The sequence below is a fragment of the Halichoerus grypus genome, chromosome 7 (assembly GCF_964656455.1).
Source record: "Halichoerus grypus chromosome 7, mHalGry1.hap1.1, whole genome shotgun sequence".
Taxonomy (NCBI): domain Eukaryota; kingdom Metazoa; phylum Chordata; class Mammalia; order Carnivora; family Phocidae; genus Halichoerus; species Halichoerus grypus.
The window spans coordinates 99,449,421-99,465,045 of NC_135718.1; the positions used below are offsets into that span (position 1 = coordinate 99,449,421).

Here is a 15,625-nt window from a genome sequence, read left to right on the forward strand (position 1 = left end):
CTTCCCAAGCTCCCAGTCTACTAAAACCCTATTTAAAGCACTCTAAAGTCTTTGCCTTAGAAAAAAGTCTGGAGAGAGTGAACAAGTTTAAATTTTATCAATAAAATTTAGAGTCCAGGACACATGCTAATATTTAGGCAGAACCAATTAAAAATATATATTCTATGGTATAGGTCAGTAAACTTTTTCTGTAAAGGGTCAGATGGTTAATATTTTAGGCTTTGCAAGCTCTACTATGTCCAGCTACTCAACCCTGCTTTGTAGTATAAAAAGAGCCATAGACAATATACAAATGAATGGGCATAGCTGTGTTCCAATAAAAGTTTATTTACAAAACCAGGCAGCTGGCCTGATTTGGCCCAAGGCTATAGTTTGCTGACCTCTGACCTAGGGCTTTCAAATCACCAGAAAAATAAAAAGAAGAATGAGTTCACTAATGAAAAATTTATCCATCCAACAAAAGCCTGGAAAAAGGTGGGGGCAGGTGGGGTTGGTGGGGGAAGCAGGGGCAAAGAATGAAAAAACTTAAAGCAAGATAAAAGAAAGGAATCCAAATGGATCAGTAACCATGATAAATGGCAATAGGTTAAATTCAACTATTATTCTAAGATAAGACTACTAGATTGCATTGACAAAATAAAATTTTTTTTAAATAGAAATATAATTTAGCAATAGTGGCTATAACATATGTATTAGAGGCAAAGGCCAAAAAAAATTTGAATAAAAGATATGCCACCCTTTAAGGTAAACAACACAAAACAATTAATGGAAATGAAGTAAGACAGCACATAATAAACAAAAAGATATAATAATCACATGTAATAATGTAGCTTCAGAATATACAAGGCAAAAACAGTCCAAATTAAAAGTAGGAACTGACAAATTCATAACAATAATGAGTAATTTTAACATGGAAGAATTTTTAAAAACTTTTTTTCAGAAGCTGATAAACCAAGCAAACCAAAAAACAAATAAACAAACAAAAAACAAAGGAGGAAAGCTGTAGATCTGAACAACAGATTTGAATCAACAGTTATTTATAAATAAAGAGAGAACAGTGCAACAAATATCCTTCTTTTCAAGCACACACTGGAAATATTTTCAAAAGTTAACAAAGGATAGCAACAAATTTCAAAGAACCAATTATCAGAGACTACATTCTCTGACAATGTTCAGACACTAAAAGAGATTCTTAAATAACAAAGGAACTAAAACAAAATTTACGATGAAGAGTGCAAAATATTTAGAGAAGAATGACTGTTTCTACAATCACAGTTTGTAGTATTGTAGAGGAAAGAGACAAAAATCATTAGTCAAAAATCAATATATAATATAGAGTGTATGCATTAATTAATATATAATAGCTAAGTGTGCTAAGGGCTCTGAAGGAAAAGCAGAGTGCCAGAAGAACATGTCACTTGGGAACCTAGCATCTTCTGGGGGTGTTAGGTTCGGTTTCCAGGAGGAAATGACATTTGGGGGTGGGGAAGGAGGGCATGCATATTCCAGACAAAAGGAAAAGCAAGGAAAAAGATCCTGAGGAGTGAAGGAATTAGGGGTACTTGGAGATCTGAAAGGCAGCCAGTGGTGGGAATGCAGAAGCAAGGGAGAGTAACCTCAAACAAGTATAAATAAGTGATACCTAAAAAATGTAGGTTCCTGAAATACATAAGGAAACAAACAAGGACTGCTTTTAGTCAAATTAAACATCTTTAAGAATATAAAAAACAGGGGCAACTGGGTGGCTCCATCAGTTAAGAGTCTCAGGCTCTTGATTTCCACTGGGGTTGTGATCTCAGGGTAGGGAGATCAAGCCCCACAATGGGCTGAGGCTCAGTGTGGAATCTGCTTGAGAGTCTCTCTCCCTCTCCCCCTCCCCCCACCTCCCTCTCCCTCTCTAAACAAAAATAAACTAAAGCAGCAATTAAAACACACACACACACACACACACACACACACACACATATATAACATTATTCCCATTTAACTGGAAAAGTTTTAAGAAGGTATTCTAAGTTTACAATTTTCAAGAACTTGTTCATTCTTTGTCTCTTAACTGCCACTATTGACCAGAATGGTAGTAATTTCTCTAAGTCCTATCTTAAACTGTATTTTTCACACCCAGTTAAGATGTTAGGTATTAAAATCACCCTTCATACCACTTATTATATAACTTCTACCTGGAATGGCTTTCCATAAGCAATCAATTGACCTGGGTATTCATGGAATAGGGTAAATAATCCCAACTGTGAAATCAAATAGCTATGTGGAGTTCAGGACGTTAACTCTCCCTTCTAATTCTTCAATTCCACACCTATAAAATGGGGTTAATAATCAAACTTGATGATGGGAATTTATAGGGTTTAAGTGATAATCCATGTAGAGGCAGAATGGTACAATTGTGATACAATGATGGCAAACTTGGTAGAAATCCCAACTCCACCACCTAAGAGCTGTGTGACTTTGGGCAAGTTACTTAACCTCTCATTGCTTAGGTTTCCTCAATGTGACATGGCCTTCACATACTATCTATGCTATAGTTTTGAGAATAAAATAATTCACGTAAAGTACTTAGCACTCCATAAATATAGACTGATATTAGTATTAAAACTGGTTTTGTTGTTCTATAGTTAAGAGAAAGCCTAAATATCTAACAAGATTTGATTCTTCCCCTCTGCCCTTAGTCAAGTCATCACAACTGACAATCCTAGGGACTCATATTTTGCTTTAAAGGTTTTTAGATGCTGAACCATATTAGCAAACAAAATTTCACTGTTCCTAAATAAAAATTTTCCAATAGCCTTAATACATACCTGCTTCTTCAGGACCATTAAACCAGCAAAAATCTTGAAACTCCTTCTAAATCACTAATTTCATTTAAAGTTCTCATAACTTACAAATTCATTAGGTATTTTCACTGTTTATAACTGTATGCTACACTCATTGCATTCAAAGGCAAGGTCTTACATGTCGTTCAATGTACTTGGTGCATCTGTTGTAAATTCCAACTGTTTTGTTTCCTCTTTCAGATAGAACATAAACATTCACAAAACTCCAAAGCTGTGACATTCTAAGCAAAACTGGGCCCACTCCAAGAATTTTCATTGAAACAGAGTTAGATTTACGATGTTTACATCCAACGCCTTTGCACCAAAAAATTTCACGTCTCTTCCACAATGTCCCAGAAGCTGAATTACTTGAAGGAAATCTAATACAAAAAAGCTGAGAACTCAACCAATTCAATCAGCCCAAATTCAGGGGGCTGCCATCAGTGGAATGTGTCTTACAGGGTTCTGGGCCAACCTAGCATCAAAACTACCATTCAGGGTAGAAATTAAAACTCTGCAAGAGGCTCTGAGTAAGAATAACCCAATTTGAAAAGTGAAGAACTTGATAAATATGATCTTGCTGTTATTCATCCTGTTTCAATTAGCACATCAGAGCCAATTCTGGGGTAAATTTACAAACTGGCTAATATTCTCACAAATCTGCTTCCTAATTAATTAAGTGCAAACAGACCACAACCCTGTCTGCATATGCCTTTTTGAAAACAAAATCTAAAATTGCTTTGAAATAGTCTCCATGAAAATAGCATTAATTTTCCAGCCAAAACACAACACGAGGATACAGAATACTGGGTTGAAAGGCTGAGAGGAAACTTATAAACCATCCTGACTCATTTTACTGAGAAAGAAACTAAATTTCAGGAAGGACAATGTTATAAACAATGCAGTAAAACTGCTTAATGCATAAATCTGTTATAAGAAAGGACACTTTCCAACAAAACTTCAGGACTCTAATATTTCAAAAGGCTAAATTTGGGGAGCACTACAAGTGGCTCCTCCCACCTCCTGCCCGGTGCCGACCATGATGGATGATCAGAATGGGTAATAGCTGATAGCTGCTAAATCAACTAGATGTAAACAATAATCCTATTTCATGGATTTAAACTAGATCCAGAATTTAACTGAGGAAAAATTTTAAGTACTTTGTTCCTTAAACAATGATAGGGATTTTCTTTTTTCCTACTGACGATGGATGTAGAAGTTGAAATTTGTTAGCATTTTAATCTATTGCTTTGTTACTAAGGAGTCATTAACTTTACTTAAAAATTAAAAGGTAATGATATTAGCAGTAGTGTGGTGGTAGTAGTAACAGAGTAGTAATCATAATAGTAATACCGTCTAACACATATAGCACTTTAAGTGTTGGACACTGTGTTTAACACATTAATCCTTACATTTAATCATTTAATTAATCACTTAGTCATTTAAGCATTACATTCAATGCATTTAATCCTTACAGTTACCCATTAAAGAAGGTGTACTATATTATTCTTATTTTACAGATAAGGAAACAAGGTACAAAGGGGTTAAGTAATTTGTCCAATATCCCATGGCTAGTTAAATAGCAGAGACAAAATTCAAGCCTACACAGCCTGATTTCAGAGTAAAAATAATTCATTTCATTGACGGAATTAAACTAACTACATGAAGGTAATACTGAGGACATCAAAACAAATACATTGCATAGTTTTTAAATTAAAAAAGAAAAAAGAACACAAGAACATTCACCTTGTTTTTCTTCCCTTTTAAAACCTGAGCCCCCAAATGACAAAATGTACTTCAATCTACAAACGTAAAAAGACTTGTAAATGCCCCAAGCGCACCTCATTATTTTTTCCCACCATCTATTCTGCACACTAAGGTCTCTCTTTTCTAGCTCTCTTAGGAGAAGTAAACTTCCACATCTACATAGATTAACTATAGGACTAAGAACTGAGGCTGCCTACATGCACATGACTTTATTATTTGTGCCAAGAAATTCTTACCCAAAGATAAGGCTGTAAATCAGTAAATAACTTCATTATTTGCTTCAGGAACTTCCCAAAAGTCCATTTACCCCAACAATAGACTACTCAAACAGTCCCCTTTTCGCAATATTCCCTCAACTGGACAAAGAACTCACTTATCCAACAACTGTGTACTTACAAGACTTGGTTAAGATCCTTGTCTCACTGTTTCCGCTAATCCTAAACTATTATATCAGGAACTTATGCAGTTTCCATCACTGCACTGAAAGACCCACCTTAAATCTCTCAAGGTCACACCCAAAACTCTACAATATCTGCCCATTATCTCTCCCTGGTAAAGTTGACCAAGACTGTCAAGATGTGCTCTCCTTGTAGTGACCAATAGTTTTGTTGATTAAAGCTATTCTGGCCTTCTTTGAGGGAGTTAATAGTCAACAGAAGGAAATGAACCAATTTGATTTCAACTGCTCTCTTATCAACAACACCTTTTTTAAAAAAAATCTCTTCTCCCCTCATGCCTATGCTAGACCATAGGTGAAATTAAATATACCAGGAATTGAGATCACTATAGAAAAAGATAAATATAAACCAGCAATGAAAGGGCCTGCATAAATCTAATAATAAATTCAACACAAGGCTTCAAACTATATTTCCTTGCAGCCACAATTTAACCTTGAAGCTGAATTGGATTATTTGCACATTTAGAAAGTGTCTAAAAGGATCCCTAAAATTGAGATTTAGAAAAAAAAAGCCTTGAAATGCCAAAATTTAAAGTATTCTGCCATCTGATTAGATTTTACAAAAATTTTCTTTAATCAACTCATGTTTCTAATGTTATGTATCAAATATAGACACATGAAATATAGCTAATCTTCAAAGAATAGCTGACTAAAAATTATTTAAACCTGTATAAATACAAAATTAGTCATTTTGACATCATGTTTTCATTTAATCAATGTTATTAGATTTCAGTTATATTTATCTATGCAATTATTAAAGTATTAACTAGTATTTACTATAATTCTATTTTATTCCTGTCTCTCCAAACATCACATTTTGCTGAAAAAATTAAAACAGTTAAAAATCCAACTGAGAAAAGAGAGGGAAAAAAAAAAACAATTGAAACGTATTAAGATACCAAAGATAAGCTTTTTAATGAAGTTGAGGCCCTTAAACAAGAATTTGTCTCATCACATTAAAACATGTGTGTATATTATGTATGTATGTGTACGTGTGTGTGTGTATGTATGTGGGTATAAATGTGTGTGTATTCATCCCGAGGTAATCCCAATTTTGTTTTCCATAGCTTATCAACACCAGCCCTTTCAAATAGTACTATTACTGCCTGTGTAAGTGTTGCTAAACATGTTATTGTAAACATCTTGCTATGGAGCCATACGTGTCGAGGAAAGAACATGGAGGTTACAAGAGACCAGGTCTGCATCTTGGATTCCCTACTCTAAATTGGCAGAAATAACTTATTCTCAGATAGCCTCAGCCCACTTATCTGGAAAAGAATGATATATCCACCTACTTGGCATAATTGCTGTGAATATTAAAGGAGATAATGTATAAGGTACTCAGTTTACAACCCAGCACAAGGTGTTAAGGTCTCTGTAAATGTTTGTTACCCATCATGCATGTTAGTTCCCTATAACTGGGGTCCTAAGGATCTACAAGATATTAAAGCACTTCGTCAATAATTAAAGAAGTATTCATTATGCAACAAGATCTTTAAGGTTCAGATCCTTTCAACCAATAATTCTATTTCTAGGAACCTAGCCAGAAGAAATGACTAGAGATACTGTCAAATATTAATGTACAAAAATATTCTTCAAAGCTATATTTTTAACATCAAAAACCTGGAAACAACCTAAGTATCCCAATATTATACTACATCTATATGACTGCAATAGTGTACAACTATTGAAATACTCATGAAGAATTAAGAGCATCCAAAAATGCTCCCTAAAATTAAATTAAAACAACAGATGTTGTTGTATGTATGGACATACATCTCAACCATCTTAACAATTACATGTCAGTGTACACACATGCACACATTCAAAAGAAAAGGATTTAGAGGAATGACTATATCAAGATAAAGGGAAAACAGGTAACTTTTACTGTTTCCTTTCTTACTTTTTTTCCCAAATTTTCTACTGTATACCTGAATTACTTTGATATTTAGAAAAAATAAAACTAAAAACCCTTTCAATTATGTTTATTATTTAGAATATTCTAGTTTTTTAAGGATAATCTTTTAATTTATACCCATCTCATTTCCAAAAGGATTTGGAATAGTTGACAAAACTACATACAGCAAACTAAAATAAATAGAAGACAAATAAAGATAAAAAGCTTGCAAACTCTCAGTATACACCCATCTGTACAATCTACCTATCTGTGTATGTGCATACCTGTGTATATATGTGTGTATGTGTATATATATATTTATATAGTCAAAGAATTTTGTTTCAGATACTAAAAACTAAAGAAGTTTCTCCAGCTTTCTCAGAAAGGGCATACCACAGATATGGTAGACATTGTTTTAAATTGTACATTAGGAGAATTATTTCAGTGAATTAAGTGAATTGGTTATGTGATTGGGAGGAGAGGAGGCAGATTAAAAGTCAAGGAATCAAGACCTGAAACAGGATAAGCATGACCATGATAAGCAACTCAAGGAAAACTTTTTTAAGAATGTAGATACAAAGATATATATAGATGGAGACAGATTTTTCCCTCATGTCACCTTTATTCATGTCTTTAAAGAAAAAAATTAAAATACTAAAATTATATTTTAATTTCTGCATATATAATACACCAAGAAAATAAACTAACAAAATAAGCTCCTATTAACAAAATGTATTTGGATATACTGTATTCAAGATAGCACTTACCTTCACTGATGGCATGGGGCTTAATAATGCAACAGGTACAATTCGTAAATTTAGCAGTGTTTGCTGGTCCACAAACTCCACTTGAAGGAAAAAATAACTCCATTTCCTAAAGACAGAGAGAAATAACTTCGGCCTATGTAATCTCTTATCTTGAACTTCTAGGATATTTACGTGAGAGGGGAAAAACTATGCAATTAAAGTTTCATAATATAAATTCTTTGCTTCAAGTTTTCCAAAAATGATTTTAACAAGACTAATTGATTAACTGAACCCTGTTTTAAGTCTTATAATCAAAAGATGATATAAAAAAGTATTAATTAAAGTAATGAGAATATGTATCATTCTGCCCCAGGATTAAAACTAATAACATCTTAACATATTTTGAATATTGGCAGTAATGAAAACAAAGTTCCTATTTTCCCCAAAGCATTAGTTCATAGACACAGGTCCAATTTTAAACTTTTTATTAAAATATGTAAAATTAAAAACTAGGGAATTCTTTATAGACATAGATTAGTATTTAAGAATCAGAACCACAAAATTATTTTTAACCACTCAAAACTAATGAACTGGGGGGCACCTGGCTGGTTCAGTCAGTAGAGCATGCAACTCTTGATCTTGGGGTTGTAAGTTCGAGCCCCATGTTGGGTGTAGAGATTACTCAAAAATAAAATCTTAAAAAAAAAAAAAAAGAAAAAAAACCTAATGAACTTACTATAGTTCTAGCATACAATTAAATCATATAAACTTTATTTTATAACCAGATTCAGGCTATGTTATTTGCTTTGCACATAGTTCACTTAGATGACAACTCAGCAACTTGAACAGCCCAAACACAGTCACACTAATTAATTCTTTTAATCATTTAGACAGAAGCTTTCCTGCCTCTAAGCTTTTGATACTGTTATTTCTACTATTCCCTATAAAACCCTCTGTCCCAAGGTACAAAGAATTCTACCAACTTCAAATGTCACCTCCTCGGGAGGCCTTTTGTGATGCCCCCTTTCAGTACCCTGTACTTTTATAAAATTGTGGTTATTTGGGTAATTGCCCTTCACAAATTTCAAATTTGAAACAAGTAACTAACCTGCATAGCTTTGTAAGTCCTTTAGCACCTAAACAAATGGCTCAAATACTCATTTTTCGTTGAATTTAAAAACGGAAAGATCATAGGATATGTAAGTGTGCCACACTGACGTACAATCTTAAAAACCACCGAGAAGATGAGGAATTGTCCAGAGTAATGTATATACCAGTGCAATTCTGGCATTAAGACATTTTAGAATAAAAATGTTCTATTCCTTAGACATCAAGTACTTTTCCATCCTACTGCTTCCTTTATTACTCTACTTAAGTAGTAAGAAGAGTAATAAACAACTTCCAGCCATCTGTATTGTCATGGCTCCCACGTTTCTGCCTCCAGTCCAACCTCCTTCCTAAACTCCACACCCATATCTATGCCACTACCACTACCACTTAAATTCATATTTAAAATGTCCTGATTTCCACTGTCTCCCATAAATCTGTTCACTCCCACCCTGTTTTTCCTGCCCCTCCAACTGCACAGGCCAAAGAAAATAAACTTATTCCTCTCCTTTTCTTAGCCATCCATTCAATCTATCAGGAAATCCTTTGTAATGCATCCAGAATCCAGCCACTTCCACATCTGTCACCTTGGTCTATGCCCACCACCAATTCTCCCTTTGACGACTCCTAACTGATGTCCCAAGCCAACCTCCCCCACATATACACACCTACACCCACCTGGCCTGATCTACTCTTAACCCAGCAGGCAGCAGGAAACCTGTAAAACATCATGTCGCTCCTCTGCACAGAACTCTCCAATGGCCTTTCACCTGACATGTTTTATGTCTATTTATTTATTATCTAGCACCCCTCCAACCATCAGAATAGATGTAGGCTCCAAGTGAGTCAGGACCTTGTCTTGTTCACTAGAGGTTTCTCAATATTTTGAAATGACTGAAATTCAGAAACTGATAAATTCTGCATGTGCTAAATAAAATATATCTATCCACATTGCACAAATGAGAGAAATGACACCCTGAAAGCCTGATTAACAAGCCCTTACAGGTTAGCAAGTGGCAAAGCTAGTATTTAAATCCAGGTTACACTGGTTCCAAAGACCTGAAGAACCTTTTCCATCATCTGGCTTTCACAAGTAAAGAAGCTGTGCTCAGTTGTTCTACCTCTAGTTTTAGCCAATTATTGGGCCAACTATTTTGGCCTCAACTTTCATTTCTTTTCTTCCTCAACTTTTCAAAATGAAAATGCCAGCTTTCTCATTTACATATGCTGAATAAATATGTATTTAAGGCAAGGAATATAAAGGTTTTATTTAAATATACCTTCCTAGTGAAAGTAATGCTATTTCATGCTTTTGCTTTCTCTTTCTCCCTGCACAGGTTGTCCTTTCTGTCCCAATTATCAATCTAAGCCAACATTTGCAAGAGCACTTCTACTAGGTCATTGTTATGGCAACTAAATTAGAGACCTCACACAACAAATGTAAAGTCACACAAAAAAATTCTCCTTTGTGATTTGAGCTGCTTACACAAATTGCATAAAGCTCTTCTCCTTCCACATCAGGGAAATCCAAATCAAAACCTCAATGAGATACCACCTCACACCAGTCAGAATGGCTAAAATTAACAAGTCAGGAAATGACAGATGTTGGCGGGGATACGGAGAAAGGGGAACCCTCCTACACTGTTGGTGGGAATGCAAGCTGGTGCAGCCACTCTGGAAAACAGTATGGAGGTTCCTCAAAAAGTTGAAAATAGAGCTACCATATGATCCAGCAATTGCACTACTGGGTATTTACCCCAAAGATACAAAAGTAGGGACCCGAAAGGCTACGTGCACCCCGATGTTTATAGCAGCAATGTCCACAATAGCCAAACTGTGGAAAGAGCCAAGATGTCCATCAACAGATGAATGGATAAAGAAGATGTGGTATTTATATACAATGGAATATTATGCAGCCATCAAAAGGAATGAGATCTTGCCATTTGCAACGACGTGGATGGAACTGGAGGGTATTATGCTGAGCGAAATAAGTCAATCAGAGAAAGACATGTATCATATGACCTCACTGATATGAGGAATTCTTAATCTCAGGAAACAAACTGAGGGTTGCTGGAGTGGTGGGGGGTGGGAGGGATGGGGTGACTGGGTGATGGACACTGGGGAGGGTATGTGTTCTGGTAAGCGCTGTGAATTGTGCAAGACTGTTGAATCTCAGATCTGTACCTCTGAAACAAATAATGCAATATATGTTAAGAAAGAAAAAAAGAAGAAGAATGTAGCAGGAGGGGAAGAATGAAGGGGGGGGAAATCGGAGGGGGAGAAGAACCATGAGAGACGATGGACTCTGAAAAACAAACTGAGGGTTCTAGAGGGGAGGGGGGTGGGAGGATGGGTTAGCCTGGTGATGGGTATTGAGGAGGGCACGTTCTGCATGGAGCACTGGGTGTTATGCACAAACAATGAATCATGGAACACTATATCTAAAACTAATGATGTAATGTATGGGGATTAACATAACAATAAAAAAATTTAAAAAAAAAAAAGCTCTTCTCCTTCCAAGAGTCCCTGCTATTACTCTTAGCCTTTTATATGTTCCTAACTGCCTAGAAGGGAAAGACAGAGATATGGAACTTTCTCAAAATATAAAATAAAGACTCATGGAGTCTTCAATTTTTTTTTTACTCTATTTTATTTAACAAATTGTAAAGTATACAGTTGCACTGCATAATTTCTCCTAAGATCCATGGTAATCTCACTAAAACATCTGACTACTCTACATTCATATCTTTAATTACCCTAATAAAAGTATCACGAAATGGTTGCCAGTTAAAAGTTTCTCCAAAACTTTTACATTATAATTTTAAATAAATATCATTTTTGTAAATGACCTGGACTAAAACATTAAAATATTGAACTCTCTACATACTCTAATATCAAATAAGGAATCTGTTCTCAGAAAATCCAAAAAATTCAGAAATGAAACACAAAGTCCCATGACTTAGTTTCAGTTTTATATTTAGCTCCATGATGCAGCCTTATTTACAAATAAAAACAAATGAGAACCTAACAAAATGTCCAAAAGTAAGGGGATGTTTAAATAAATCATGTTCTATTCATACAATAAAATATTCTGCACCCACCAAAGTTTACTCTTATGACAGTAATCTGCTAACATGTAAAATGTTATATTAAGTGAAAAAAACGAATCAAATTAAATTAAAATCATGTGTTGGAGAGGATGCAGAGAAAGGGGAACCCTCCTACACTGTTGGTGGGAATGCAAGCTGGTGCAGCCACTCTGGAAAACAGTATGGAGGTTCCTCAAAAAGTTGAAAATAGAGCTACCCTACGACCCAGCAATTGCACTACTGGGTATTTACCCTGAAGATATAAATGTAGTGATCCGAAGGGGTACATGCATGCCAATGTTTATAGCAGCAATGTCCACAAATAGCCAAACTATGGAAAGAGCCAAGATGTCCAACAACAGATGAATGGATAAAGAAGATGCAGTATACACACACACACACATACACACACACTGGAATATTATGCAGCCATCAGAAAAATCCGAAATCTTGCCATTTGCAATGACGTGGATGGAACTAGAGGGTATTATGCTAAGCGAAATAAGTCAATCAGTGAAAGACAAGTATCATATGATCTCACTGATATGAGGAATTTGAGAAACAAGACAGAGGATCATAGGGGAAGGGAGGGAAAAATGAAACAAGATGAAACCAGAGAGGGAGACAAACCATAAGAGATTCTTAATCTCAGGAAACAAACTGAGGGTTGCTGGAGTGGTGGGGGGTGGGAGGGATGGGGCGGCTGGGTGATGGACATTGGGGAGGGTATGTGCTATGGTGAGTGCTGTGAATTGTGTAAGACTGATGAATCACAGACCTGTACCTCTGAAACAAATAATACATTATATGTTAAAAAAAAAAAAAAAAGTAGGAAGGGAAAAATGCGGGGGGGGGCAATCGGAGAGGGAGACGAACCATGAGAGACTATGGACACTGAGAAACAACTGAGGGTTTTAGAGGGGAGGGAGGTGGGGGATGGATAAACCCGGTGATGGGTATTAAGGAGGGCACATATTGCATGAAGCACTGGGTGTTATATGCAAACAATGAATCACGGAACACTACATCAAAAACTAATGATGTAATGTATGGTGATTAACATAACATAATAAAATAAAATAAAAAACTAATGATGTAATGTATGGTGACTAACATAAAATAAAATCAATAAAAAAAATTTAAATCACGTACATGGTGTTTAGTTCATAAATTATATAAATGATTAAGGGAATGAGCTGGAAGAAATATGCCATAAACAAACTATAAACATCAGGGGCAGGATTACTAATGCCAAACGTTCTTTTCTCAATTTCCAAATTCTCCAGAAGTGTTTCCATTACTTCTGTATTCTAAAAGACTGTAATGGCACCTGGGTCGCTCAGTCAGGTTAAGTGTCTGCCTTCAGCTTAGGTCATGATCCTGGAGTTCCTGGGATTGAGCCCCACACAGGCTCCCTGCTCAGCGGGGAGTCTGCTTCTTCCTCTCCTTGCTCCCCTCTGTGCTCTCTCTCACTATCTCTCTCTAAAAAATAAATCAAATCTTATAAAATAAAATAAAATAAATAAAATAAAATAATAAAATAAAATACTGTAATGTTTAAAACAAGGTAGGCCGCCACTTTCAGCATACACAGTGGAGGCTGGTGGGTAAGCACGGGGCTGTGGAGCCAGAGGTGCCCAGGTTCAAGTCCTCATGAGGCCAAGGTGCTTAAATTCACCGAGTCTCAGTTCCTGGTAAATTGGGATGATATAAGCAAATGCATAGGAGATTGTGAGAATTAAATGAGATACTAAAGTGTCTGGAACAGTGCCAGTCACATAGTGAGCACCCAATAAACATAAGGTTTGTTCTTGTCTTGAATTCCAAAACTTTTGTGAACACCAGTGACCTAGATCCTGGAGGTATGAAAATAAATTGGACATCCTCAAAGAATTCACAGTCTACTAGGAGGGTAAACATAAACACAAATGCTTTTAAAATATGGTAAGTAATAGAGGTATGCAGTAGGCATGAAGCAAGCATCAAGGAAGAGTACCTCACACAGAGCCAAGAAATTGATAATAGTTGAGCAGAGTTGTTGTTACTGGTTTTTAAGTTTTGTTGAGGTCCAATTAACATACTTTAAACTGAATATATTTAAAGGATACAATTTGATAAGTTTTGACATTTGTTTATTCCTATGAAAATATCACCACAATCAAGATAATAAACATATCAGTCACCTTCCTTTGGATAATCCCTTTCTTCTGCCTCTCCCTGCCTCCCCTACCATTAACCATTACCATTACCTCCCTTACCATTAATAAGTTGGCCCTATGACCAATGATTGTTTTCCACCATTATGAATTAATTTAATTTTTAACAATTTTACTCAAATATAGTTATATAGTATGTACTCTTTTGTCTAGCTTCTTTCACTTAGCAAGATTATTTTGAGATTCATCCACTGTAGTGTATATCAATATTTCATTCCTTTTTATTGCCAAATATTATTCCATGTGTTAATATCATGATTTGTTTATCCACTCATCTCTTGGGACATTTGGGTTATTTCTAGTTTTTGGATATCACAAATAAGGCTGTTATGAACAAAACCATCATGTACAAGTCTTTGTATTGATATTTGCTTTCATTTCTCATGGGAAAATACTTAGGAGAGGAATGGTTGGATCATAGGGTAGGTGTATGTTTAACGTTTTAGTTAACTGCTGAACTGTTCTCCAAAGTGATTGTACCCTTTTAAATTCTCATCAGCAGCGTGTGACAGTTCTAGTTTCTCCTCACACTTGCCACTTGAAATGGTCAGTCATTTAAACCTTAGCCATTCTAAAAGGTGTGTAGTGGTATCTCACTGAGGTTTTAATTAGTACTTCCATAATGTGTGCTTATATACCATTCATGTATCATCTTTGATTAAGTGCCTGTTCAAATTTTTGCCCATTTCTAATGGCGATGTTTATTTTCTTAATAGGTGTGAAATCAGCATAAAGAAAGACAAATAGATCAATAAAGCAGAAAGAATCCAGAAATATTCACAGATATATAGTCAACAAATATGACAAATGTGCAAAGGCAATTAAGTGGAGAAAAAATTGTGATTTTAACTAATGGTGCTGGAACAATCAGATGTCTATATGCAAAACAATAAATTTTGGTCATATGCTATACCATATATAAAAATTAACTCAAAATGGATCGTGGAGCTAAATATAAAAACAAAAACTGTAAAATTTCTAGAAGAAAACAAAAGGGAAAATTTTGTGACCTTGGATGAGGTGACAATTTCTTTTTTTTAATTATGTTCAGTTAGCCACTGTATAGTATATCATTAATTTTTGATGTAGTGTTCAATGATTCATTAGTTACAGATAATTTCTTAGATGAGACACCACAATGAAAGAATGAATTGATAAACTGGACTTCATCAAAACTAAAAACTTCTACTCATCCAAGGACATTGTTAGAGAGAATAAAAATGCAAATAACACACTGTGAGAAAATATTTGCAAATCATATTTCTCTCTTCAAACAATAAACACCTTCTCCCCCATCCTCACTTTTAGCTGTTTTTGACCTTGCTTCCTATTGTCTTATTAAGAAAAGTGAGGCAATCAGAATAAGCATCTGTACCCACATACTCTGCCTTCCCATTTGTTGCACCAGACGACTACCCCTGCACCAATGTGCAGTCAACCTGGGCTCTAATTTCCACTCATTCTCATCTAATCAATGACATTGTGCCAGGAAGTCTTCCTCTTTTCCTATATCCTCAA

At 35.3% G+C, this 15,625-nt stretch overlaps 1 protein-coding gene across 6 annotated transcripts in view; it reads right to left on the reverse strand.

Annotated features, from left to right (window-relative positions):
• NME7 (NME/NM23 family member 7) overlaps window positions 1-15,625 on the reverse strand; it is a 271,885-nt gene that overhangs the window by 192,059 nt on the left and 64,201 nt on the right. For all 6 annotated transcript variants that reach the window (XM_036098031.2, XM_036098026.2, XM_078077927.1 and 3 more), the window contains exon 7: window positions 7,717-7,822. In XM_036098031.2, the coding sequence (XP_035953924.1) occupies window positions 7,717-7,822 (106 nt within the window). The remainder of the gene's footprint in view (window positions 1-7,716; window positions 7,823-15,625) is intronic.